This window comes from Salvelinus alpinus, chromosome 9 (assembly GCF_045679555.1).
Source record: "Salvelinus alpinus chromosome 9, SLU_Salpinus.1, whole genome shotgun sequence".
Lineage (NCBI taxonomy): Eukaryota > Metazoa > Chordata > Actinopteri > Salmoniformes > Salmonidae > Salvelinus > Salvelinus alpinus.
In genome coordinates this window covers 23,112,111-23,140,108 of record NC_092094.1, presented here as the reverse complement: position 1 = coordinate 23,140,108, position 27,998 = coordinate 23,112,111, and the positions used below count along the sequence as shown (strand labels likewise).

Here is a 27,998-nt window from a genome sequence, read left to right as displayed (position 1 = left end):
GATCTGCCAGAGCCGCCAGCGAGCCATGAGCAGCCAGAGCCGTCAGTGAGCCATGAGCAGCCAGAGCCGTCAGTGAGCCATGAGCAGCCAGAGCCGTCAGTGAGCCATGAGCAGCCAGAGCCGTCAGTGAGCCATGAGCAGCCAGAGCCGTCAGAGCGCCATGAGCGTCGAGAGCCGTCAGCCTGCCATGAGCGTCGAGAGCCGTCAGCCTGCCATGAGCGTCGAGAGCCGTCAGCCTGCCATGAGCGTCGAGAGCCGTCAGCCTGCCATGAGCGTCGAGAGCCGTCAGCCTGCCATGAGCGTAGAGAGCCGTCAGTCTGCCATGAGCGTCGAGAGCCGTCAGCCTGCATGGACCTGCCAGAGCCGTCCAAACAGGACCTGCCAGAGTCCTTCAGCCGGGATCTGCCCCTTGTCCCGGTGTTGCCCCTTGTCCCGGTGTTGCCCCTTGTCCCGGTGCTGCCCCTTGTCCCGGTGCTTGTGCCCCTTGTCCCGGTGCTGCCCCTTGTCCCGGTGCTGCCCCTTGTCCCGGTGCTGCCCCTTATTCCGGTGCTGGTCCTTATCCTGGTGCTGCCCCTTGTCCCGGTGCTGCCCCTTGTCCCGGTGCTACCCCTTGTCCCGGTGCTGCCCCTTGTCCCGGTGCTAGCTGTTTATTTAGGGGAAGGTAGTGTTAAGGTGGTCATTAGAAGGGGTAGACAGAAGAGGGGAGTGACTATGGTGGTATGGGGACAGCGTCCTGAGCCGGAACCACCACCGTGGTCAACTGCCCACCCGGACCCTCCCCTGGACTTTGTGCTTGTGCGCCCGGCGTGCGCATCTTGAGGGGGGGGTACTGTAACAGTCCTGACCTGTTTTATGTTGTTTTTATGTGTTTTTGGTCAGGGCATGTGTTTTGGGTGGGCAGTCTATGTTATTCGTTTCTATGTTGGTTTTGGTTTGCCTGGTATGGCTCTTGATTAGAGGCAGGTGGTTTGCGTTTTCCTCTAATCAAGAGTCATATTTAGGTAGGGCATTCTCACTGTTTGTTTGTGGGTGATTGTCTCCAGTGATGTCTTCGTCGTTGTCGATGTATTTTCACTTTCGGGGCTGTTTGGCTGTTCGTGTGTTTTGATGTAACGTTCCTGTTCATGAGTTTACGTTTGTCTATGTAAGTTTATGTTCAGGTTCCGTTCGTTACGTTTTGTTATTTTGTAAGTTTTGAAAGTGTTTTTGTTTTGTTTAGTCGACGTCTTATTTGTAATAAAGATGGCTTATTTCCCTGACTCCGCATTTTGGTCAGAAGATCCTTCTCTCCTCACCTCATCTGAGGATGAGGAAAGCGACAGCCCTTACACCCCGCTTTCGTCTCATTCTTTCGGTTTCATTCCGACGTTCTTCCTCAGCCATTTCAGCCGCTTCTTCGTCGCAGCTCATATCCCGGGTTTCGGCACCAAAATATAGAATAACTATCTTCAAAGTAATGACTCGGGACGTCGGGTTTGATATGAAAGCTTCTTTTAGTAATAATTCTTGATCACGTTACATTTAACAACTTTAGATTCTACAAAGCAATGCTAAGATGCTAGCGCAAAGGAGCCAAACGTAATCACCTCTTAATTGCACTTAACTAGCGCGTTCCCTCTCTACTTCCTGTCGCAAGGCATTCTGGAACTTGCAGTCAAAAGCGTAATTCAATACTAACCAATACAATTACATATGTAAATAACTGTAAAGAAATATCTTTAGATACAGCTCAATGAATTAACTTAAACATTAACTCTGTAACACATTAAAGTTACAACACTCTAAAAGCATCTGCTGCAATTGTTGCAACCCCTATTACTAGCCTGTTCAACCTCTCTTTCGTATCATCTGGGATCCCCAAAGATTGGAACGCTGCCGCGGGTCATCCTCCTCTTCAAAAGGGGAGACACTCTAGACCCAAACTGTTACAGACCTATATCTATTCTACCCTGCCTTTCTAAGGTCTTCGAAAGCCAAGTTAAACAGATCACCGACCATTTCAAATCCCACCGTACCTTCTCCGCTATGCAATCAGGTTCCCGAGCTGGTCATGGGTGCACCTCAGCCACGCTCAAGGTCCTAAACGATATCATAAACGCCATCGATAAAAGACAAACCTGTGCGCAGCCGTATTCATCGACCTGGCCAAGGCTTTTGACTCTGTCAATCACCGCATTCTTATCGGCAGACTCAACAGCCTTGGTTTCTCAAATGACTGCCTCGCCTGGTTCACCAACTACTTCTCAGACAGAGTTCAGTGTGTCAAATCGGAGTGCAGGTTGTCCGGACCTCTGGCAGTCTCTATGGGAGTGCCACAGGGTTCAATTCTCGGGCTGACTCTTTTCTCTGTATACATCAATGTTGTTGCTCTTGCTGCTGGTGATTATCTGATCCACCTCTACGCAAACGACACTATTCTGTATATTTCTGGCCCTTCTTTGGACACTGTGTTAACTAACCTGGGGCGGCAGGTAGCCTAGTGGTTAGAGCGTTGGACTAGTAACCGAAAGGTTGCAAGAATGAATCCCCGAGCCGACAAGGTAAAAATCTGTCATTCTGCCCCTGAACAAGGCAGTTACCCACTGTTCCTAGGCTGTCATTGAAAATACGAATTTGTTCTTAACTGCCTAGCTAAATAAAGGTAAAATAAATAAAACCTCCAGAAGAGCTTCAACGCCATACAACTCTCCTTCCATGGCCTCCAACTGCTCTTAAATGCAAGTAAAACTAAATGCATGCTCCTCAACCGATCGCTGCCTGCACCTGCCCGCCCGTCTAGCATCACTACTCTGGACGGTTGTGACTTAGAATATGTGGACAACTACAAATACCTAGGTGTCTGGTTAGACTGTAAACTCTCCTTCCAGACTCACATTAAGCCCCATATACTACCCACCACTGCGATCTGTATGCTCTCGTTGGCTGGCCCTCGCAACATATTCTTCGCCAAACCCACTGGCTCCAGGTCATCTATAAGTCTATGCTAGGTAAAGCCCCGCCTTATCTCAGCTCACTAGTCACCATAGCAGCACCAACCCGTAGCACACGCTCCATCAAGTATATTTCCCTGGTCACCCCCAAAGCCAATTCCTCTTTTGGCCACCTTTCGTTCCAGTTCTCTGCTGCCAATGACTGGAACGAATTGCAAAAATCACTGAAGCTGGAGACTCATATCTCCCTCACTAACTTTAAGCATCAGCTGTCAGAGCAGCTTACATCATTGACCATTGCACCATCGTACCTCATCCCCATATTGTTATTGTTTTTCTCCTTTGCACCCCGTATTTCTAATTGCACAGTCAATCTTCTGCACATCTATCACTCCAGTGTTTAATTGCTAAATTGTAATTATTTCACCACTCTGGCCTATTTATTGCCTTACCTCCCTAATCTAACTACATTCATTTGCAAACACTGTATGTAGACTTTTCTATTGTGTTATTGACTCTACATTTGTTTATTCCATGTGTAACTCTGTGTTGTTGTTTGTGTCGCACTGCTTTGCTTTATCGTGGCCAGGTCACAGTTGTAAATGAGAACTTGTTCTCAACTGGCCCACCTGGTTAAATAAAGGTGAAATAAAAAATAAAAATAAAAAACAAAGTTCATTTCTTGGCAATTTTTTTGCAGTTTTATTGAAAACAGGATGTACATTTTGATGGCAATTTGCATATAGTCCAGAATGTTATGATGAGTGATTAGATGAATTACAATTAATTGCAAAGTTCCTCTTTACCATGCAAATTAACTGAATCCCCCCAAAATATTTCCACTGCATTTCAGCCCTGCCACAACAGGGCCCGCTGACATCATGTCAGTGATTCTCTCGTTAACACAGGTGTGAGTGTTGACGAGGACAAGGCTGGAGATCACTCTGTCATGCTGATTGAGTTCGAATAACAGACTGGAAGCTTCAAAAAGGAGGGTGGTGGAATCATTGTTCTTCCTCTGTCAACCATGGTTACCTGCAAGGAAACACGTGCCGTCATCATTGCTTTGCACATAAAGGGCTTCACAGGCAAGGATATTGCTGCCAGTAAGATTGCACCTAAATCAATTATTTATCGGATCATCAAGAACTTTCAAGGAGAGCGGTTCAATTGTTGGGAAGAAGGCTTCAGGGCGCCCAAGAAAGTCCAGCAAGCGCCAAGACCATCTCCTAAAGTTGATTCAGCTGTGGGATCGGGGCACCACCAGTAAAGAGCTTGCTCAGGAATGGCAGCATGCAGGTGTGAGTGCATCTGCACGCACAGTGAGGCGAAGACTTTTGGAGGATGGCCTGGTGTCAAGAAGGGCGGCAAAGAAGCCACTTCACTCCAGGAAAGACATCAGGGACAGACTGATATTCTGCAAAAGGTACAGGGATTGGACTGCTGAGGACTGGGGTAAAGTCATTTTCTCTGATGAATCCCCTTTCCGATTGTTTGGGGCATCCGGAAAAAAGCTTGTCCGGAGAAGACAAGGTGAGCGCTACCATCAGTCCTGTGTCATGCCAACAGTAAAGCATCCTGAGACCATTCATGTGTGCGGTTGCTTCTCAGCCAAGGGAGTGGGCTCACTCACAATTTTGCCTAAGAACACAGCCATGAATAAAGAATGGTACCAACACATCCTCCGAGTGCAACTTCTCCCAACCATCCAGGGACAGTTTGGTGACGAACAATGCCTTTTCCAGCATGATGGAGCACCTTGCCATGAGGCAAAATTTATAACTAAGTGGCTCGGGGAACAAAACATCGATATTTTGGGTCCATGGCCAGGAAACTCCCCAGACCTTAATCCCATTGAGAACTTGTGGTCAATCCTCAAGAGGCGGGTGGACAAAAGAAAACCCACAAATGCTGACAAACTCCAAGCATTGATTATGCAAGATTGGGCTGCCATCAGTCAAGATGTGGTCCAGAAGTTAATTGACATCATGCCAGGGCGGATTTCAGAGGTCTTGAAAAAGAAGGGTCAACACTGCAAAGATTGGCTCTTTGCATCAACTTCATGTAATTGTCAATAAAAGCCAATGACACTTACGAAATGCTTGTATAGTATTCCATAGTAACATCTGACAAAATATCTGAAGACACAGAGGCAGCAGACTTGTGAAAATTAATATTTGTTTAATTCTCAAAACTTTTGGCCACGACTGTATGTTTTGAAATATTTTTTTTTCTGTACAGAGCCTCCTTCTTTTCACTTTGTCATTTAGGTTAGTATTGTGGAGTAACTACAATGTTGTTGTCATGACGTTGGCCTGTGGGTGAGGTTTATGACACCACCAAAAATACCTTTCTCCCTTTCCTCTCTCTTGACTCTACTGTAGGACTCTTGAAAAGCCTTTGTTAAGCATAGAGAGTCTGGGAACATCAAAAGGTGGGGGGAAAGAAACCATATTTCGGTAATCCAACCAGCTGAAAATATGCGTTGGTACTAAATGAATATGATGCCACATCAGTTGGCGTCTGAGACATTATTACTGATGATAGGACGACATAAACTGTATCTTGGAAAGTCTACACATTATAGTTATCAGATTTACATGGAATTGTTGTGCAATTTAAATGTGAAACTATTTGTGAAAAGATTAAATGTAATTTAGCTTCTTAATGAGAGAATGGTTTGTCATAGAGTAAACTATGCTCAACTCAGTGGCCCTGCCCATGTGAACAGACATTGGTTATGAAACACGCCCTTCTCTCCCCTCCTATATAAAGCCCTTGACGAACATGTTTGTCAAGGGCTTTATGTTCGGAGGAAGAGAGGACGCCGGTCCCCACATTGAAAGGGCTGATAATAAGATAATAACCAAACGAAATTAGCATCGAATTTCAACGTGAGGATGACGATCAACACGCCGAAAGGATGAATTTCGACTATACCAGCCAGAATATAGCATGCGCTAAAAGTATGGCAACTTGGTATGAACTCTGAACTCTTATTTACTCCAGAAGTGATACCTCCTAGCCGTTGAGTTAGCAGCGGCCGCTGTAAACGTGGGCTAGGAAAGGACGGACGACGTATCCAGTCTACCACACAGCGACGATACTACAACGTATCCAGTTTACCACCAGAGACACTCTTCAAAGGACAAAGAAGATCTCTCTTGGGCAACACGGCCTTCCATCTACAACCAACCTATTGAAGCGCAGCTCAGAGTAAATATTTATTGCATTTTCCTTTTCCAAATGGGCAGTTATTTAGAATGCATAAGATTCTGTATTTACGATTGCATAGCTTCTCCCTTTGTTCTTCAGTCCTCCCGTGCTTTCATTCAAGCCAAACCCCCTCTCTTTGTGTAACCAGTCGTCATACAGGTTCCGTCATACAGGTTCCGTCCCCCAGGGACGTATTCTTGTAGGACATAATTAGTAATCAATGTATGATCCATTCTGTGTTTGTAATTCTGTGTGATTATTTAGGTATTTAGTAAATAAATAATTGAACCAAAGTTTGTATTGCGGATTCAACTTGTTAGCCAGGGTTCGTGAAGATTTCCAAGAATCTACAATGTTCAGATGAGACTGAAATAAGGTGATGATTAAATATTGACTGCTATTGAGGTAAAAGATTACCAGGTCTTTAAGAGTTTATTCGGAAGATAACAGCTCTATAAACATTCTTTCGTGGTGCCCCAACTTTCTAGTTAATTACATTTACATGATTAGCTTAATCAGGTAATATTACAGATAAATTATTTTATAGAATAGCATGTCATATCACTTATTCCGGCATAGCCAAACACACGACAGTGTTGACCCATCTTCAGTTTTCTCCTATCACAGCCATTAAACTCTGCAACTGTTTTAAATGCATCATTGGCCTCACGGCAAAATCGCTGAGCGGTTTCCTTCCTCTCTGGCAACAGAGTTAGGAAGGACACCTATATATTTTTTGTGACTGGGTGTGATGACATACCATTCAAAGTGTAATTAATAACTTCACCATGCTCAAAAGGTTATTCAATGTCTGCTTTTTAGTTTTTTAAATCTACCAATAGGTGCCCTTCTTTGCGAGGCATTGGAAAACCTCCCTAGTCTTTGTGGTTACAAATCGACTGAGGCACCTTACAGATAAGTGTAGTACGTGTACATGTAGGGTACGTGTACTTATAGTACGTGTAGGGTACAGAGATGAGGTAGTTATTTAAAAATGTTAAACACTATTATTGCACACAGAGTGAGTCCATGCAACTTATTGTTTGACTTATTAAAGCACATTTTGACCCCTGAACTTATTTAGGCTTGACTGAAAACGTTTCAGCTTTTCATTTTTCATTCATTTGTAAAATAAATCTACAAAAAATCTACAAACACAATTCCATTTAGAATATTATGGGGTGTTGTGTGTGTAGGCCAGTGACACACAATCTTGATTTAATCCATTTTAAATTCAGGCTATAACAAAATGTGACTAGTTTCAGGAAACTAGGCGTTTGTCACACTTCCCAGGAGAGGCATTTGAACATAAACATTTATTTTCATATCAAAATGAATTTTTTGGGCAGATATGCTTTCTGGAGGCGAAAGAAACACACCTCTATTTAGGCGAGGTGTTGGCTAGCGGAGTGGAACACGTGAAAAATAAAGGAGAGCCGCACACCCTAGGAGATCAGATGCAAAAATGTAATGTCCAACGTTTCGACATACATGCTGTCTTCATCAGGGTATAATGACAAACACTGCGGGGTGACTCGTTTATATAGTATCAAAAGACACACACAGGTGTCTGTAATCATGGCCGGGTGTGGCCTGATATCATTGGTTAATTCTCATATATTAAAACAGCATACAAAAAACAAATGGATAGAGCACGATCATAGATAAAATTTGGCTACACAGGCCAAACATTTACAATAGCAAAATCACAATAATCACAAGAATGGCTTCATATCAAAGTCTACGTTGAGACCGAAGGGAGCAAGGGTCTTTAAATTAAAGATCCAGGCAGCCTCTCGTTTTAACAATAAATTATCGAGGTCACCCCCTTTCCTAGTGACGTTAACATGTTTGATGCCAATATAACGTAGAGACAAAATCGAGTGGTTTGCTTCCAAACAGTTGCGGCCCACTTCCAAGTGGGCCGCAACTGGGTAAGTCGAGTTTTTGCACCTAATGGTGCTACGATGCTCCGAAATTCGTACTTTTAATTCACGCTTTGTTTCAATGTGACTAGTTTCAGGATACTAGGCGTATGTCGCACTTCATAGGAGAGGCATTTCAATGTAATTTTTTTTTTACCAAAATGCGTTTTTTGGCAGAAATGCCTTCTGGAACATGTGAACTTTCATATACCTTAATAAGAAACTTGTATGCCATCTGTAAATACGAATAAAATGGTTAAATTACGAGCCCAGTTGGTTTAGCCACGGAAAAAGACAGGAACCTTCCAGCTTGCCATCATTGGCTGAAACAATGGATGGGCTGGACATGCCGAAAAGATGAGTTCAGATTGGTCTGCCATGTAGCTAACTTGCTTCTGTCTATAACATGAGCTGCTCAGTATGTGTAGATAATCCTTTCTACCGCAGCTTTTTTGAAAGATATCATGAATAACTGCAAAAGTGCTGCCCTGAATTTAACAGGCGCTATTGACAAAGATCAGTAGGAAAAGGTTGTGATGGACTACTTACTGGAGGACGATGGTGCAATGCTGACTCTGACAATGAGGAAATCCCTGATTTTGGTAAAAACATCTTCACTGAACCAGATAGAGTCTTCTGATGACAGTGATGGGGAAGAAATGGCGATCAACAGTGTTGTTGTCACGAAGATGTTGACCGAGTTTTGAAATCAGTAGAATGCCCGGTGGAAGCAGAATATGATAGTTAAGGAGCTAGAGAAAAGTATGTTGTTTGATTGCAAATATGTGTAGGGAGTCAAAAAGAGAACACGTGACATCTGTGACAGAGAGGGAGACGTGTTCATCCATGTATACGGGTAAGAGTCTAGCTAGCTACACTTTCAGATATTATACATATCTAATTTGTCAGAAAATTATTTTCATTGCAAGTTAAAGTGTACCGTTTCGCTGGCTGGCTCGCAAGCTAACGTTACGTGTATGATCTGTTAAGTAATATTATTAGTATCACAGAAATCGATTGCATTACTAATTATACGGTCATCAGTACATGTCTAGACAACAGTGACCCATCCACTTAGCTAGAAGTCACCTCTTATTGGCCCAACTCTCTTAACTGCTAGGTTAAATAGTTGTACTTTTTTTTCTTATTTTTTCTTCATTAATCACATATCTGGCTTTCAGGTTTGTTTATAAAAAATACCCTTTTTGTTAGAAATTTGACCAGAAACATGCATAATGCACCTTCACTAATAACGTAGCAGGCATTATAGAAAATGAACACCGATCTCATAAACAATCTCTCAAGCACAAGCCCACGTGCTAATGAGTAGACTGCTGATATTTATATTTTAAGTTTAGTCAACTTGGATCTATTTGCTAGCTAACAAGGTAAAACAGTTGAATTGTTATGAACACACCATTCTGTCCTTCTCCAAATGTTTGAACAGCATGCTAGCCTGTCCACTTTGCTCAGAGGTTGAACTCAAGTGTCCTACCTTATTTCTCAGAATGAGAACGAGTTGGCAATTCTTTATATAATTGTTTAATACTTATTGCACGTTTATAAAACACAGACTAAACAGCCAGTATAACAATCTTTACTTGACTAAAATGCTGCTAGCGATACGTGGTAGCGTAACGTGCGCAACAAACTGGCCATTGTTTTTCCAGAATGAATGTTCATTGACACATCCATTTTAGTAGTGTCTGATCTGCTCAATTTGAGGAGTTGAAACATAAACATTGTATGGGTCGAAAGGTTAACTTCTCCTCTATTACAGTAAAATAATGTCTCCATGTGTTTCGGTGTCCATATGACCCATTCTGTTGGACCAAACCTCAAATGCAAATAGCGAAACCATTTGTCAGAGTGGGCTTGGGTGTGTATGTAAACCAGAGAAAGAGGAGAAGCAAGTGGTTTCACTCTTGCCAAAATCTGTCCAAATAAAAAAAGCCCAATGCTTTTAATATGTGCTTATTTTGAACCTACGCTTGTCACCTGCCTTCCCACCTTTGGGACAACAACTCCTATTGTTAGGGCAGAGACATAAGCATCTCGTCATTATATACATATATCTGGTGTAAATGGGAAGGTGCACACAGCACAGAAGGAGCGAACGAGACCAAAAAGACAACAAGCGGACATAACGCTCATAAAAATGAAAAATACAAAGAAACCTTGATTCTGCGATACAGGCATTTGGATTAACGTGCAAAAATCACGCAGCCCTACTACCCAGTGGGCAAAATGAATTGCACTGATGTCATTAGATAGTGGTCAGATTGTATACTGGCTGTATGAGGAAGTTCTTACAATCGAGGGCCATAGAATTGGCCAGTCAGGTGTGGGTATTGAAGGGCAACGGTTAGGTGTGGGTGGGTGGGTGGCAGGACTAATGGGGAGACTATGTGACCACAGTCCAGTGTAAGAGGTGTTCGGGAGCAACATCAGAGATCATGTACCTTATACTGAGCAGTGACAATATCAGCGATCAGCAGGACAGGCTGAGGAAGGTGGGGTAGTGTGGGGGAGCAGGGGGGCGACAGAGCAGAGTAAATGGGCAAAGACCTAGGGTAGTAAAGGAGTTGAGGAACATTTGGTACTAGTACTAATTGAACTGGGGTAAAAGTGCAGAGACCTAGGGTAGGGTATAGAGGCAAAGGTAGTGAGTAGGGGGTGACTGTGGTTTCTAGTGCAGACACCTAGAATAGAGTACAGGGTTCTGGGCTGTAGACAAGGGGACGTCTATGGGTACTGACCTGGCAGACGTTGCACGTCCATGAGGAAGTCGTCCTTGAGGAAGAGGAAGCCCACGATGGAGAAGAGGTAGACCAGAATGAGGGCCAGCACAGCCGTAAGGACGATGGAGCGCCCATTACGTGTCACGCTCTTGATCACGTTCAGCAGGGTCTCCTCGCGGTTCAGCAGATCAAAAAGCTGAGGGGGACAGACACACAGTCAGACAAATGCAGACACAGGGACACACACGGGCACACACAGCTTTAGGAGAGCTGTAAAGGAACCAGACATCACATAGCTTCCGAACAGCAACAGCAAAAGTAGAGAGGATGTGGCTTTCTGCAAATGCAGCTGTGTCTGAAAAACCTGGTTCAAGTGGGGGAACAAGGAGACCATGAAGCTAAATGATGGAACCACACTATAACCACCTCCCGGGATCACATGGCACCAAGAAAGGTCCAGACTTAATCAAGATCACTGTTAAACGTCCATTTTATGTTTTCCGAATGATAACCAAGTACTTTCAAGTTAAATTAATCCAGTTCATTTAATGGATATTTAAAATGATAAATAAGCAATAATAATATAAAGTTCTTGTATTATTTTAAGTTAAATGGTGAAGTGTTGCAGAGATTGTTTCCACTAACCAGGAAGCTGTAGAAGAACTCATGGACGAAGAGGCCCAGCATACAGACGATGATGTAGCCCACGTGGTAGAGGAAGGGCATGTCCATGACCACCGCCTTGTAGCCCCGCGTGAACGTCCCCTGGTTGCCCACGAAGCTCACCAGGAACACTATCTTATTTAGGAGCTGGAGAGAGCAGAGGAAAGAGGACTGAAAGATGGCTTCAATAGAAGATGATGCTGAGATTACAAAACAGGAGTTGTTAGTATTACACTGTACATTTACTTAAAACAATTGTCTGTATTTGACTTTGCTGTACTTACATTGGCGGCCCCCAGTAGCAGCAGGGTCGGGCCCAGGCCCAGTGTGTAAATAGAGCGCAGTATGACAGAGACAAGGAAGGGCCGGACACTCCCTGGTTTGGGCAGGATGAAGAGCATGGCGGTGCACACCACCAACGCCACCCACAGCAGGATGGACACAAAGGGGGGCAGGATGCCTGGGCACGGAGTAAACAAACAACAAATACAGATGAAGAGATTCACACTGTTCAGAGATTTGCATTTGAAGCCTTTGGGTTCATGTATTATGCAACAGAGCAGAGTGCTTCATTATAGCCTGGTCCCAGATCTGTTTGTGCCGTATTGCCAGTTGGGGACAAGCCTATAGCTAAGTGGCAACTGCCAACTGGCAAGACCGCACAAACAAATCTGGGACCAGTCTAGCACTTGGCACAACACTCTAGGTTCTCTGCCTCTCGAGAGACAGTCACAACAGGCAACAGTGGGGAATGTCAAACAATGGCCCAAAGGGAAGACTGGTGATATCCAAACCACTGACCTCGTGCATCTCATAAACACTGTTGCCTTAGCACATGAACCAACATTTACTGTGATTATCACACACATGACCATGCAGAATTCGCCATACAAGATTGGGACTTTCCTTCTGTGCTTAACTTTTTTGCATCATGATCTACCTTTAGATTTCTCTATTACTATCATGAAATGAGAAGTCATGTTTCCAGCCACAATCCAGGCTTTAGCCTTTTTATTTTTATTTATTTTACCGTTATTTTACCAGGTAAGTTGACTGAGAACACGTTCTCATTTGCAGCAACGACCTGGGGAATAGTTACAGGGGAGAGGAGGGGGATGAATGAGCCAATTATAAACTGGGGATTATTAGGTGACCGTGATGGTTGAGGGCCAGATTGGGAATTTAGCCAGGACACCGGGGTTAACACCCCTACTCTTACGATAAGTGCCATGGGATCTTTAATGACCTCAGAGAGTCAGGACACCCGTTTAACGTCCCATCCGAAAGACGGCACCCTACACAGAGCAGTGTCCCCAATCACTGCCCTGGGGCATTGGGATCTTTGTTTAGACCAGAGGAAAGAGTGCCTCCTACTGGCCCTCCAACACCTTCACCTAAGATAAACAGCTTAACTCACTAGTGGATTCCAGAGCCACTTGGGACCCTTTGGGAATTACTGGGTCGTGCTCATTAGGCATCAAATGGAAGAAAACGGACCAAAAACAGGTAGGGACTAACTGAACATGTCCAATAAGAAACGCTTGCTTTCGTGTTTTTTTTGCTACAATGTGCCCTAAGGGACAGGTCGAAAAAAATGCACCCCCCTCCCCAACGTAAAAAATATTTTCACATGACCATTCTCTTGTACTGTAAACCCTGTAGCAACCCTGTGTTTATAAATGTGGATATCAACTTTACGACTTCAGCAGGGCTAACAGGCCAGAAGTTTGAGGATTTGCTGACCACCACGGACGAGCTCACTCTCCCTGCCTGTTTCATTACACTACGATCAGAGCCGGCTGCAGACAATGATCAGCTGGGGGGAAATCTGATTTACACAATTTGATGCTATATTACGCAAAAAGGCACGAGGAGCCCTTAGCTGTGGTATATTGGCCATATAACACAAACCCCAGAGGTGCCTTATTGCTATTATAAAATGGTTACCAACCAAAATAAATATTTTGTCATACCCGTGGTCTGATATACCACGGCTGTCAGCCAAATAAGCATTCAGGGTTCGAACCACCCAGATTATAATTATATACAAATATATGCAACAAATTTTCCACCAACAGGTTTCTGTGCCAATGCACCACACAAAACCAATAATCAACACAACTGCATACCGATTACCGACTTCGAGCGCTTATCATAATGGTTTGCGTTTTCAACAACACAATCAAGTAGCGAATATAAAAATATAAAAAAATGAAAATGCATCTCTCCCTACTCAGCATCGATGGTTTGGTTTGACAATCTCCAAATGTCATTACTATTTTTGGTGTTTCTCTTTTCATTTATCGAATGGCAGTTGCACAGTTTGAATGCTGGAATTATATTAGAGTGGAATGGATGAACATGTACAGACAGCCTACAGGAGACTTTTGAAGTAGTATAATCAGATTAAAATATTGTGACTAGTTGTGTTTATGCCACACACAAATGGTAATACATTTAAAAAGTTAAATGACAAATATTTAGGCTATATTGAAGCGTTAGGGTCTAGGTCGAGGAATGGCTGCTCGTGTTTAGCTTTCCTGAATAACTGGGCCTGCTGGGAGCATAGGCCTGTGGCCAGGGCGACTTGGGAGAATGATGATCGGCAACAGACAGCGCATCAGAAGTAAAAATACAGCCAGACTGGCCTGCTACTGTGCCTTTACGTAAACTGTTGAGAGTAGACCCACTACTGATCCAAATGGAATGAATGGAATCAAACATTCATATAACAGGGCTTTTGCGCCATTATTCAAATGACATTTTCACTGCAGTTTACAGCCTTGAGTAGAATTGTGATTACGAGAAAAAAACTATGCAATTATTCATTGGATTGTGGTGTTGTAGGCTAGTCTAGGTAGGATAATTTTATTGTCCCTAAAACAAGATCAATAGGGGAGCTTTTTGAGCTGCGTGTCTTCACTGTTCTTTCATGTGCAATGAAGCACCTGGCCTCCACTGCCTATCAGCTATTCCTCTATCTTGTAGATTTATATAGAAAATTGTGACTCGTTTCAGGAAACTAGGCGTAAGTCACGCTTCACTACTTCACAGGACAGTCATTTGAACGAAACCTTTTTTTATTTTTATTAAAATGTGTTTTTTGGCAGAATTGCCTTCTGGAACATGTGAACTTTCATGTGCCTTAATAACAAACTTGTGTGCCATCTGTAAATATGAATAAAATTGTTAAATTACGAGCCTAGTTGGTTTAGCCATGGAAAAAATACCGAAATCTTCCTGCAAGCCATGACTGGCTAAGATAATGAGTGGGCTGGACATGCCGATAGAGGAGTTCGGATTGGTCTGCCATGTAGCACGCTTCGGTTTATAATATGAGCTGGTCAGTATGTGTTGTTAATACTTTCTAACACAGCTTTTTTTTTTAAGATATCACGTAGTAGAACTGCATAAGTGTTGCTCTCCACTCTCTGAAGGACTGAGTTTTGAAATAGTGAAATTTGAGTATGATAGCTAAGGAGATGGAGAAAATTCTGGTGTTTGACTGCAAATATGCAGATGGAGTCGAAAAGAGAACACACAGAAGGCTTCGGATTACATTTTCAAACTATGGACAACCACGACATTCGTGACAGAGAGGGAGAAGCGTCCATCCACGTATACGGGTAAGAGAGTCTAGATAGATGGATAGTCTACATTTTCAGATATTTCACATTATTCATTTTGTCAGAAAGTAATTTTCATTTCAAGTAAAAGAGTACTGTTAACTAACTAGCTAAAGTTAATAGGCTGGCTAGCTAGCTAACGTTATGTGTATGATCTGTGTAGTAATATTATTCATATCTCAGAGCCATTTGGATTTCTAGTTTAAGCCTAATGTTAGCTAGCTAACATTGAACCTGTTTGGTTAGCTACCTTCAGATTCATGCAGGGTAGTAATGTTATGAGTTGGGATTATGGTTCATTGTTTAGCTAGCTAGCTACATGTCTAAACAAAAGACTGCACCATGCAAGTAACTATTTCAATAGAATGTTTATGTTGTCACTGCAACAACTTTCGATAGATATAGCTGGTAAATTCGCTCTAGAATAACTGACGAATTTACGAACGCTCAACACACGTTGAATATGGTTGGTGTCAGATAACTTTGGCAAAAAAAAGCATAATTACATTATTGCCAGCAGCACAGTTGCAGTCACCAACGTTCTGGATAACATTAAAACAGCCTAACCAGCTCTGTTAGAGCGAGTAAAATGGTCAGAGTGAGCTGTTCTCTCATTTGTGTCTGGAGGTAGCTAGACTGCTGTTGTTAGGTCAGAATGCTCGGATCAATCCTACTTTTCAGCCAGAGCGTTCAATGTGCGCTCTGAACGCTCAGAGAACGAAACGCTCTGAATTTTTCGAATGGCCAATCTGGCAACGCTCTGAGTTTACGAACACCCAGAGCACACTCAGCCACTCCAGATTAAATTTCCAAACACATCCGTAGTATAAACCAGCCTTGAAAAACTTTGGTTGTTTAGTACACAGCCTCACATGTGAATCCTTAAAGAGATGGGTGGGGCTAAAGCTTAAAAGGGTGTGAACGATGCTGAATGGGTGTAGCCAAAGAAGGGCTCTCCTCCAGTAGTAGTACCAAAACACTCAAGGGCTATTTTCTCAAAAGTGAGGTTACAAGTTTATTAACTCTCAAAGCAGAATTACTTTCTCATTGTTCCTCAACTGTAGTGTATGATATACAATTTTATAGCTGAGTCTCGTTTATCCAATGTAAAAAACACTATTTCCAATTTTGCTACATAAAGACCGAATCGAGCCGGTCGGTCACAATTGAATTATTTTATGTTTGGTATGATTAACCAATTACAGGTCTAGACACACAATCCAACTACCACTATTGTCACTATAAATAAAGAGCAGGATAGGCAGTCGACTGGTAGATTATATTGACCGGTGGTATAGTAAGCGTGCAGAAAAGCGTGGTGCATAAGGGAAGTACAAAAACACCTTGATAGGGGAGGCACATGCAAGCAGATGAGGACATTATATATTTCAAACTGTCCCTAATGAATAAGAACTTGCTGTAGGACATCACACCTTCATCTCCGTCATCTCCAAAGGGGTAGAAGAGAGCCACGGCCACGTTGACTAGAACGGCTAGGTAGAAAGAGATGCTTCCCCACAGAGAGATGTGCCGAGAGAACCAGAACAGAGCCAGGTTATCTATAGAGACACGGGACAACTGGTTAATGTCCCTGTATCACAATGTAGCCATTATTTCACCACCAGAATTGTTAATCAGTGAAATACTTTGTATCTTACTGCGTATCTTCTTCTGCCAGCGCATCTCATTATAGAGGTCGTCAAACTGCGTGAAGAAGTCGTTGACCTTGCTGCCCTGGTCATCCCTCTCGGTTGTAGTGAACACGCGCGTCTTGGACTCCTCTGTCAGGTACTCACAGATGTTGGGCACTGGAAACACTATCTGCTCCATGGTGCGGTCGTGACGCACAATCTGAGGAAAGAACATGATATGATACCCCTAAGACCAAGAACAAAAGTAGCTGTACTTTCAGGGGTATATCTAATATCTAATTGAAATGCATTCCAGGTGGCTACCTCATGAAGCTGGTTTAGACAATGCCAAAAGTGTGCAAAGCTGTCATCAAGGCAAAGGGTAGCAACTTTGAAGAAACTATGTGATTCCATGTGTTATTTCATTGTTTTGATGTCTTCACTAATATTCTACAATGTAGAAAATAGTAAAAATAAAGAAAAACCCTTGAATGAGTAGCTGTGTGCAAACTTTTGACTGGTACTGTATATTTAAACAATCAGGCCCGAGGAGGTGTGGAATATGGCCAATATACCACGGCTAAGGACTGCTCTTACGCACGGCGCAATGCAGTTTGCCTGGATACAGCCCATGGCCATATACCACAAACCCCAGAGCAAAAAAAAGTGCAGAAGAGGCCTGTAGCTTTCCATCGAGCAAAATTGGATGATTTGGTGTCATTACAACCAAAAACTGGTTGAAATAAAAATAATGACGTAATTTCAACCAGTTTTACCCAGTTTTTGCCACTGGGTTGAGATAATAGGATGATGTGATTGGATGAAGACTGTCTGGGTGAGGTCTACCTCTATCTGAGCGGTGTGGTTGGCATAGTAACCAAGGGCGTCGTCTCCCTCCGTGTCATCGTTCAGCAGCAGCCCCGCCGCTGGCGGCCTCAAGCTCTGCTGCAGGAACTTGCTGTGTCTGGCTAGCTGGAACACACAAAGTACAGCCAATCAGTCAACACTCAGTACTATTACAGCTCTGTCATCGATAATAAAATGTGGAATGGGTTTGTTACCCAATCCATTTCAACACCTAATTTGTTTGTAACCTCTAAACATTCACATTTTAGTCATTTAGCAGATGCTGAGGAGGGGGTGCGAGGGGGGGGGGGGGGGGGTGCTGTGGGATTATTTAAGATACTATTTGAAGAGGTAGGGTTTCAGATGTTTTTCGATGATGGGCAGGAGCTGGTTCCACCATTGGGGTGCCAGGACAGAAAAGAGCTTTGACTGGGCTGAGCAGAAGCTGCCCTCTCGTAGGTGTGGGAGGGCCAAGAGACCAGAGGTGGCAGAACGGAGTACTCAGGTTGGGGTGTAGGGTTTTAGCATAGCCTGTAATAAGTATATTGAGAGGATATGTATGTGTGTGTGTGTGTGTGTGTGTGTGTGTGTGTGTGTGTGTGTGTGTGTGTGTGTGTGTGTGTGTGTGTGTGTGTGTGTGTGTGTGTGACATGCACATGAGTGTGCATGGGCATGCTACTGCGGGAGAGTAACAGTCTGATTGTCAAGGATAGACACATGAGGTGTAGAGAGACAGTCCTTACAATGAAACAGACCAGATCATTGCCATTCAGTGAGGTATTCTGATGTCAATCACCAAGCAGAGACATCATTCCCCAAACCATCTGCTCAATACCAAGTCTGTTGATGACAATGTACTACTTTTCCTCTCTATCCAGTGATGAATGTCTGCCTGCCTATACCTCTTTCTGTGGTGATAACCATCATCAGAGGGAGACAAATGATGCACGTCAGCAGACTTTCTTCTTCCATCAGGTGAGATGGGGGTGATTCTCAGCTGACTATTTCAGACAGCACACAGCAAACTGGGAACATTCCCAGAACATAAGCTAAGATCCCCATTAAGTTCTAGATAGGGTTTTATCTAACATTAGGATGATATCTTGAAAACACACACATATGTACAGTGCAATCGGAAAGAATTCAGACCCCTTCGCTTTTTCCACATTTTGTAACAGCCTTATTCTAAAATGGAATGAATAAAATGTTTTTCCTCCTCAATCTACACACAATAACCCAAAATGACAAAGCGAAAACAGGTTTTTAGACATGTTTGCAAATGTGTTACAAAAAATAAAAAATAAAAAATATATATTTACATAAGTATTCAGACCCTTTGCTATGAGACTCGAAATTGAGCTCAGGTGCATCCTGTTTCCATTGATCATCCTTGCTGTTTCTACAACTTGATTGGAGTCCACCTGTGGTATATTCAATTGACTGAACATAACTTGGAAAGGCACCTGTCTATTTAAGGTCCCACAGTTAACAGTGCATGTCAGAGCAAAAACCAAGCCATGAGGTTAAAGGAATTGTTTGTAGAGCTCTGAGACAGGATTGTGTCGAGGCACAGATCTGGGGAAGGGTACCAAAACATTTCTGCAGCATTGAAGGTCCCCAATAACACAGTGGCCTCCACTCTTAAATGGAAGAAGTTTGGAACCACCAAGACTCTTCCTAGAGCTGGCCCGCCCAGCCAAACAGAGCAAACGGGGGAAAAGGGACTTGGTCAGGGAAGTGACCAAGAACCCAATGGTCACTCTGGCAGAGCTCCAGAGTTCCTCTCTAGAGATGGGAGAAACTTCCAGAAGGACAAACATCTCTGCAGCACTCCTTTATAGTACAGTGGCCAGACGGAAGCCAATCCTCAGTAAAAGGCACATGACAGGTCGCTTGGAGTTTGCTAAAAAGGCACCTTAAAGGATTCTCAGACCCTGAGAAACAAGTTTCTCTGGTCTGATGAAACCAAGATTGAACTCTTTGGCCTGAATGCCAAGCGTCACGTCTGGAGGAAACCTGGAAACATCATTAAGGTGAAGCATGGTAGTGGCAGCTTCAAGCTGTGGGGATGTTTTTCAGCGGCAGGGACTGGGAGACTAGTCATGGGTTGAGGGAAAGATGAACGGAGCAAAGTACAGAGAGATAGTTGATGAAAACCTGCTCCAGTGCACTCAAGACCTCAGACTGGGTTGAAGATTCACCTTCCAACAGGACAACGACGCTAAGCACACAGCCAAGACAACGCAGGAGTGACTTCGGGACAAGTCTCTGAATATCCTCGAGTGGCCCAGCCAGAGCAAGGACTTGAACCCGATTGAACATCTCTGGAGAGTCCTGAAAATAGGTGTGCAGTGATGCTCCCCATCCAACTTGACAGAGCTTGAGAGGATCTGCAGAGAAGTATGGGAGAAACTCCACAAATGCAGGCGTGCCAAGCTTGTAGCCTCTTACCCAATATTTCATTTTTATTTTAACGAGGCAGATCAGTTAAGAACAAATTCTTATTTACAATGATGGCCTACCGGGGAACAGTGAGTTAACTGCTTTGTTCAGGGGCAGAACGACAGATTTTTACCTTGTCATCTCGGGTATTCGATCCAGCAACCTTTCGGTTACTGGCCCAGCGCTCTAACCACCTGCCGCCCCAAGAAGACTCAAGGCTGTAATCGCTTCCGAATATGCTTCAACAAAGTACTGAGTAAAGTCTCTGAATACTTGTAATATTTTTGTTTTGTTTCTAACATTTCTAAAAACCTGTTTTTGTTTTGTCATTATGGGGTAATGTGTGTAACTTGAAACATTTTAGAATAAGGATGAAACATAACAAAATTTAGAAAAAGTAAATGGGTCTGAATACTTTCCAAATGCACTGTATTTATTTATCTATGTATGTACAGTACCAGTGGTTGAGAGAATGCTAAGTGTGTGCAAAGCTGTCATCAAGGCAAAGGGTGGCTACTTTGAATAATCTCAAATATAAAATATATGTTGATTTGTTTAACACTTTTTTGGTTAACACATGATTCCATGTGTTATTTCATAGTTTTGATGTATTCACTATTATTCTACAATGTAGAAAAAATTTTAAAAATAAAGAAAACCTTGAATGAGGTAGATGTGTCCAAATTTTTGACTAGTACTGTACATGCATACATGCATACAGTTGAAGTCAGAAGTTTACATACACTTAGGTTGGAGTCATTAAAACTCCTTTTTCTACAACTCCACACATTTCTTGTTAACAAACTATAGTTTTGGCAAGTCGGTTAGGACATCTACTTTGTGCATGACTCAAGCCATTTTTCCAACAATTGTTTACAGACAAATTATTTCACTTATAGTTCACTGTATCACAATTCCAGTAGGTCAGAAGTTTACATACACTTAGTTGACTGTGCCTTTAAACAGCTTGGAAAATTCCAGAAAATGATGGCATGGCTTTAGAAGCTTCTGATAGGCTAATTGACATTGTTTGAGTCAATTGGAGGTGTACCTGTGGATGTATTTCAAGGCCTACCTTCAAACTCAGTGCCTCTTTGCTTGACATCATGAGAAAATCAAAAGACATCAGACAAGACCTCAGGGAAAAAAATTGTAGACCACCACAAGTCTGGTTCATCCTTGGGAGCAATTTCCAAATGCCTGAAGGTACCACGTTCATCTGTACAAACAATAGTTCGCAAGAATAAACACCATGGGACCACGCATCGGTCTTACCGCTCAGGAAGGAGACGCGTTCTGTCTCCTAGAGATGAACGTACTTTGGTGCGGAAAGTGCAAATCAATCCCAGAACAACAGCAAAGGACCTTGTGAAGATGCTGGAGGAAACAGGTTCAAAAGTATCTTCATCCACAGTAAAATGAGTCCTATATCGACATAACCTGAAAGGCCGCACAGCAAGGAAGAAGCCACTGCTCTAAAACCGTCATAAAAAAGCCAGACTACAGTTTGCAACTGCACATGGGGACAAAGATTGTACTTTTTGGAGAAATGTCCTCTGGTCTGATGAAACAAAAGTAGAACTGTTTGGCCATAATGACCATCGTTATGTTTGGAGGAAAAAGGGGGAGGCTTGCAAGCCGAAGAACACCATCCCAACCGTGAAGCACAGGGGTGGCAGCATCATGTTATAGGGGTGCTTTGCTGCAGGAGGGACTGGTGCACTTCACAAAATAGATGGCATCATGAGGCAGGAAAATTATGTGGATATATTGAAGCAACATCTCAAGAAATCAGTCAGGGAGTTAAAGCTTGGTCACAAATGGGTCTTGCAAATGGACAATGACCCCAAGCATACTTCCAAAGTTGTAGCAAATTGGCTAAAAGACAACAAAGTCAAGGTATTGGAGTGGCCATCACAAAAGCCCTGACCTCAATCCTAGAGAGAATTTGTGGGCATAACTGAAAAAGCGTGTGCGAGCAAGGAAGCATACAAACCTGACTCAGTTACACCAGCTCTGTCAGGAGCAATGGGCCAAAATTCACCCAACTTATTGTGGGTGGGAAGCTCGTGGAAGGCTACCCGAAACGTTTGACCCAAGTTAAACAATTTAAAGGCAATGCTACCAAATACTAATTGAGTGCATGTAAACTTCTGACCCACTGGGAATGTGATGAAAGAAATATAAGCTGAAATAAATCATTCTCTCTACTATTATTCTGACATTTCACATTCTTAAAATAAAGTGGTGATCCTAACTGACCTAAGACAGGGAATTTTTACTAGGCTTAAATGTCAGGAATTGTGAAAAACTGAGTTTAAATGTATTTGGCTATGGTGTATGTAAACTTCCGACTTCAACTGTACACACTGGTGGGAAAAAAACAATTTAATCAATTTTGGAAAAAGCCAAGGCGTCTGAATACTATATACACACACAGGGCATTCGGAAAGTACTTTTTTTACATTGTGGGAACTTTCACATCACCAATTTTGGTTTGCTGGGCAGATGCTCAGAAGTGTGGTGACTTTTACTGATAAACATGAGCAATAGCTAAAAGGGAATGCTTGGGTTATGTGTGTTATGTGTGTGTATATGAATGCTTGATGCAGGTGTGTGGTATGTAATGTATGTTAATTTGCACATGTGGGGTTACATGATGGGGTTGAGTGTGTGTGTGCAAACTTCTGTATGTGCTCACGTGTGTTTGTGTTATTTTGGAAGTGCAAACAGCCAGCCCCAGAGAGCTCGGTGGTCATGATGAAACCAGTCCGTTGGTGGGACAGAAATACCCTGTCTGACACTCAGCTCTATTTTGGGTGAAAGAGAAGTGAAAACCCGCTAGACCTGGTCTGTCTGACTCAACACAGGAACCGTTTCTTCCATTGAAAGTTACATCCATTTTCACCTGCTGAAATCACATAAAACAAGCCTATATAAACACACCTACAGACATGAATCATTAGACTCACCTGGCGGTGGAGTAAGAGTGTGACACATAGGCGAATGATACAGTATGTGAATTACCGTCTTTTTCTGTACCACTGACTTTGCCTTTGTCATTGGGCCCTTATTAAAGTATTAATATGCAGGTGCACAAATTCTCTCCCACACACACACTCAATCATGCTTGTTATAACACACGTCATGGGGTTACCTGGTGGGCCAGGATGTAGATGTTGTGTCCTACGTCTTTTGGTTTGATCTGGTCTCCTATAGAGTTCTCCTCAGCTTCACTCTCCAGCCCCTGGGCATATGTCTCCTTCATCACATCCACCTGGAACACACACGTTGTCAGTAAGGTGTATATTTGTGTGTGTTAGTGTGTGTGTGGATTCACTTACCAGCTCCATGGGCCTCATCTTGTAAAGGATCTTCTCGGCGTTCTCGCTGTCATGGCGACTCTCCATGATTGCCAGCAGCAGCTTGGAGGCGTTGTTCTAGCACAGAGAGACCACGACACATGACCATCACATCCTAACCCACTCCACAATCTGTTACCCGGCGGAAACTGACTTCAAAATCAGTACTATACGAAGGCAGAGACCCACCTGTGTTGAGCCCCACCTGTTAAGCTAAAAAAATAAACATACACTCCCGTTCAAAAGTTTGGGGTCACTTAGAAATGTCCTTGTTTTTTTAAAGAAAAACACATTTTTTGTCCATTGAAATAACATAAAATTGAGCAGAAAAACTGTGTAGACATTGTTAATGTTGTAAATGACTATTGTAGCTAGAAACAGCTGATTTTTAATGGAATATCTACATAGGCGTACAGAGGTCCATTATCAGTAACCATCACTCCTGTGTTCCAATGGCACGTTGTGTTAGCTAATCCAAAAAAAGCTGCTAGCTTACTAGCTAAAGAGCCAAGAACTTGAGAGGAACGTATATCTTCCTCAACGAGGACTATCTTGAAGCTGTGCACCAGAAGAGGAAATAACTGATCCCAGCCATAAAAGCTGCCAGAGCACGTGGGGACATTACTTACATCCGCTATGACAGGCTCATTGTCCACCCTCCCTCCCAGAAGAGCCAAGCCTATGGGTTCGTAGCTTCAACCCCGCAGCACACACACACCAATTCATTAATACTGCTGAATGTATATTTTTTTCTCTTGCTTTGTTTGCTCTTTTCAGTATTATGTCTATCTCTGATAAGCTACCCAGGAAAGGGATGAAAATATCCCAAATTAATATATGTAGCCTTAGAAATAAGGTTCATGAAATCAATAACTTGCTAACATCAGATAACGTTCATATATTAGCCATTTCTGAGACTCACTTAGATCATTAATTTGATGATACATCAGTAGCAATACAATGATATAACATCTATAGAAGAGACATAAATGCTTATGGGGGAGGTGTTGCTGTATATATTCAGAGCCATATCCATGTAATGCTTAGAGAATATCTTATGTCAAGTGTTATTGAAGTGTTGTGGTTGCAGGTTCACTTGGCACATCTAAAGCCTTTTCTTTTGGGGTGTTGCTATAGGCCACCAAGTGCTAACCGTCAGTATCTAAATAATATGTGTGAAATGCTTGATAGTCTATGTGATGTAAACAGAGAGGTCTACTTTCATGGGGACCTGAATATTGACTGGTTTTCATCAAGCTGTCTGCTCAAGAGGAAGCTTCTTACTGTAACCAGTGCATGTAATCTGGTTCAGGTTATTAATCAACCTACCAGGGTGTTTACAAACACTACAGGAACAAGATCATCCACATGTATTGATCACATTTTTACTAATATTGTAGAACTTTGTTCTAAAGCTGTATCTGTACCCATTGGGTGCAGTGATCACAATATAGTGGCTATATCCAGGAAAGCCAAAGTTCCAACAGATGGGCCTAAAATAGTATACAAGAGATCATACAAAATATTTTGCTGTGACTCTTATGTGGATGATGTTAAAAATATTTGTTGGTCTGATGTGATTAGCAAGGAGCATCCAGACGCTGCACTTGATGAATTTATGAAATTGCTTATTCCAATTGATAAACACGCACCTGTTAAGAAACTGACTGTTAGAACTGTTAAGGCCCCATGGATTGACGAGGAACTGAAAAACTGTATGTTTGAAAGAGATGTGGCAAAAGGAGTGGCTAATAAGTCTGGCTGCACATTTGACTGGCTTACTTGCTGCAAATTTAGAAATGATGTGACTAAACTCAACAACAAAAAAATAAGAAACTTTATTATGAAGCCAAGATCAATGATATAAAGAATGATGGAAAAAACTTTGGAGAACTTTAAATGAAATTATGGGCAGAAAGATAAATTCAACTCCATCTTTCATCGAATCAGATGGCTTATTAATCACAAAAACATTTGATGTTGCCAATTATTTTAATTATTATTTATTTGGCAAAGTGGGCAAACTTTGTCAGGAACTGCCAACAACGAACAGTGAGCAATTGCATTCATGCATTAAAAAAACAAATAATGAAAGAAAAGCATTGCAAGTTTGAATTTTGTAAAGTTAGTGTGGGAGAGGTGGAAAAAGTATTGTTATCAATCAATAATGACAAACCTCCTGGCATTTACAACTTAGATGGAAAGCTCCTAGGATGGTAGCTGACTCTATAGCCACTCCTATCTGTCATATTTTTAAACTGAGCCTAGAGGAAAGTCTTTGTCCTCAGGCCTGGAGGGAAGCCAAAGTAATTCCGCTACCCAAGAGTGGTAAAGCGGCCTTTACTGGTTCTAACAGTAGACCTATAAGCTTGCTGACAGCTCTTTGCAAACTGTTGGAAAAAATTGTGTTCGACCAAAAACAATGCTATTTCTCTGTAAACAAATGAACAACAGACTTTCAGCATGCTTATAGAGAAGGGCACTCAACACGTACTGCATTAACACAAATGACTGATGATTGGTTGAAAGTTACCGATAATAAGAAGATTGTGGGAGCTGTACTGTTAGATTTCAGTGCAGCCTTAATATTATTGACCATAACCTGTTGTTGAAAAAAAACGTATGTGCTACTTATGTGCTACTTATGTGCTTTTCAACCTCTGCCATAATGTGGATTCAGAGTTATCTATCTAATAGCACCCAAAGGGTTTTCTTTAATGGAAGCTTCTCTAATGTCAAACATGTAAAGTGTGGTGTACCGCAGGGCAGCTCTCTAGGCCCTCTACCTCTTTTCTATTTTTACCAATGACCTGCGACTGGCATTAAACAAAGCAGGTGTGTCCATGTATGCTGATGATTCAACCATATACGCATCAGCAACTACAGCTAATGAAGTCACTGAAACCCTTATAGAGTTGCAGTCTGTTTTGGAATAGGTGGCCAGTATTAAACTGGTCCTGAACATCTAAAACTAAGAGCATTGTATTTGGTACAAATCATTCCTTAAGTGCTAGACCTCTAGCTGAATCTGGTTATGAATGGTGTGGCTGTTGAACAAGTTGAGACTAAATGACCTGGCATTACCTTAGATTGTAAACTGTCATGGTCAAAACATATAGATTCAATGGTTGTAAAGATGTGGAGAAGTCTAGCCGTAATAAAGAGATGCTCTGCTTTTTTGACACCACACTCCAAAAAGCAAGTTCTGCAGGATCTAGTTCTGTCTAATCTTTATTATTGTCCAGTCATGTGGTCCAGTGCTGCAAAGAAAGACCTAGTTAGGCTGCAACTGGCCCAGAACAGAGCGGCACGTTTTGATCTTAATTGTAATCAGAGGGCTGATATAAATACTATGCATGCCAGTCTCTCTTGGTTAAGAGTTGAGGAGAGACTGACTGCAACACTTTTTTATTTTTTATTAATTTGTTGAAAATCCCAGTGTTTGCATAGTCAACTTACACACAGCTCCGACACATGCACTTATCCCACCAGACATGCCAACAGGGGTCTTCTCACAAGCCCCAAATCCAGAACAAATTCAAGAAAGCGTACAGTATTATATAGAGCCCTTATTGCATGGAACTTCCTTCCATCTCATATTGCTAAAATAAACAGCAAACCTGGTTTAAAAAAAACAGATAAAGCAACACCTCGTGGCACAACGCCTCTCCCCTATTTGACCTAGATAGTTTGTGTGTATGCACTGATATGTAGGCTACATGTGCCTTTTAATTTTATTAATGTAGTCCTTGAGCTGTTCTTGTTTCATGTTTTGTGTGGACCCCAGGAAGAGTAGCTAATGGGGATCCTAATAAAATACCAAATACCAAAATCACTAGCCTGCTATCCAGTGGAGTGGATGTGTGGTCGAAGTCTGGTTATAAGGGTCTCTTTTCCAAGCTTAAAAGGATAAACATTCAACATTGGCCATGCTGTCAATCCAGCATGACTTCTGCCTCATTCAAAACAACTGGAAACTGGGAAATCTCAGACTTCAGAGAGTTCAAGACAACTGGGAACTCAGGGGGGGAAAAAAAGCTCTGACTGGTAAAATACATTTTGATTGGTCATCCAATACGAAATTCCAAGTCGGGAAACTCTGTCCTCTTTCTAGAGCTACGACCTGAAGATCACTGACTTAATGATTCTACCTTGTTTTTTACCCCCCCGAGTTCCCAATTGTCTTGAACGCGCCATAAATCCAGAGAATGCCAGACTTTGAAGTCAAATCTGGATGGCAGAATCTGCCCACGAATGACCGCCGCACAGCACAATAATTTGAGTCCAAAAATGTCTTGTATGCTGCTGCATGAATGATGTAATATGCCAGGGAGATATGTATACCATAGCTAAGAAAGTAATACTAAGTGTATGTTGTATAAAAAGCTGTTAGTAGCCCATGTGCCTCACCGTAATAATTTGGTACCTTTCCCCCTAATAACTTAGCCTACTGTTCTGACTTAGTGGTGTTTGAGAGAAATGTCATCATCGAATATGGTAAGAGCTTTCATTGTCTGCTTATATGCCCCCTTCATTTATCCTACGGTTCTGACTTGGTGTACAGGGAGAATACTGTAAGAACGGCCCATGTTCTGAATTCTGTCGCTGTACATTTC

General features: G+C 42.4%; 1 protein-coding gene across 3 annotated transcripts in view; it reads right to left on the bottom strand.

The window, feature by feature from the left end:
- The window catches only part of LOC139583986 (inositol 1,4,5-trisphosphate-gated calcium channel ITPR2-like), a 156,218-nt gene that overhangs the window by 34,984 nt on the left and 93,236 nt on the right, over positions 1–27,998 (bottom strand). For 2 of the 3 annotated variants that reach the window (XM_071415477.1, XM_071415479.1), the window contains exons 44-51: positions 23,365–23,460; positions 23,178–23,297; positions 17,579–17,704; positions 16,760–16,952; positions 16,535–16,660; positions 11,760–11,935; positions 11,458–11,622; positions 10,831–11,008 (exon numbers count right to left, since the gene is read on the bottom strand). In XM_071415477.1, the coding sequence (XP_071271578.1) occupies positions 10,831–11,008; positions 11,458–11,622; positions 11,760–11,935; positions 16,535–16,660; positions 16,760–16,952; positions 17,579–17,704; positions 23,178–23,297; positions 23,365–23,460 (1,180 nt within the window). Of the gene's footprint in view, positions 1–3,612; positions 3,966–10,830; positions 11,009–11,457; positions 11,623–11,759; positions 11,936–16,534; positions 16,661–16,759; positions 16,953–17,578; positions 17,705–23,177; positions 23,298–23,364; positions 23,461–27,998 lie in introns of those variants that run through there. The other variant, XM_071415480.1, reaches the window with a different exon arrangement.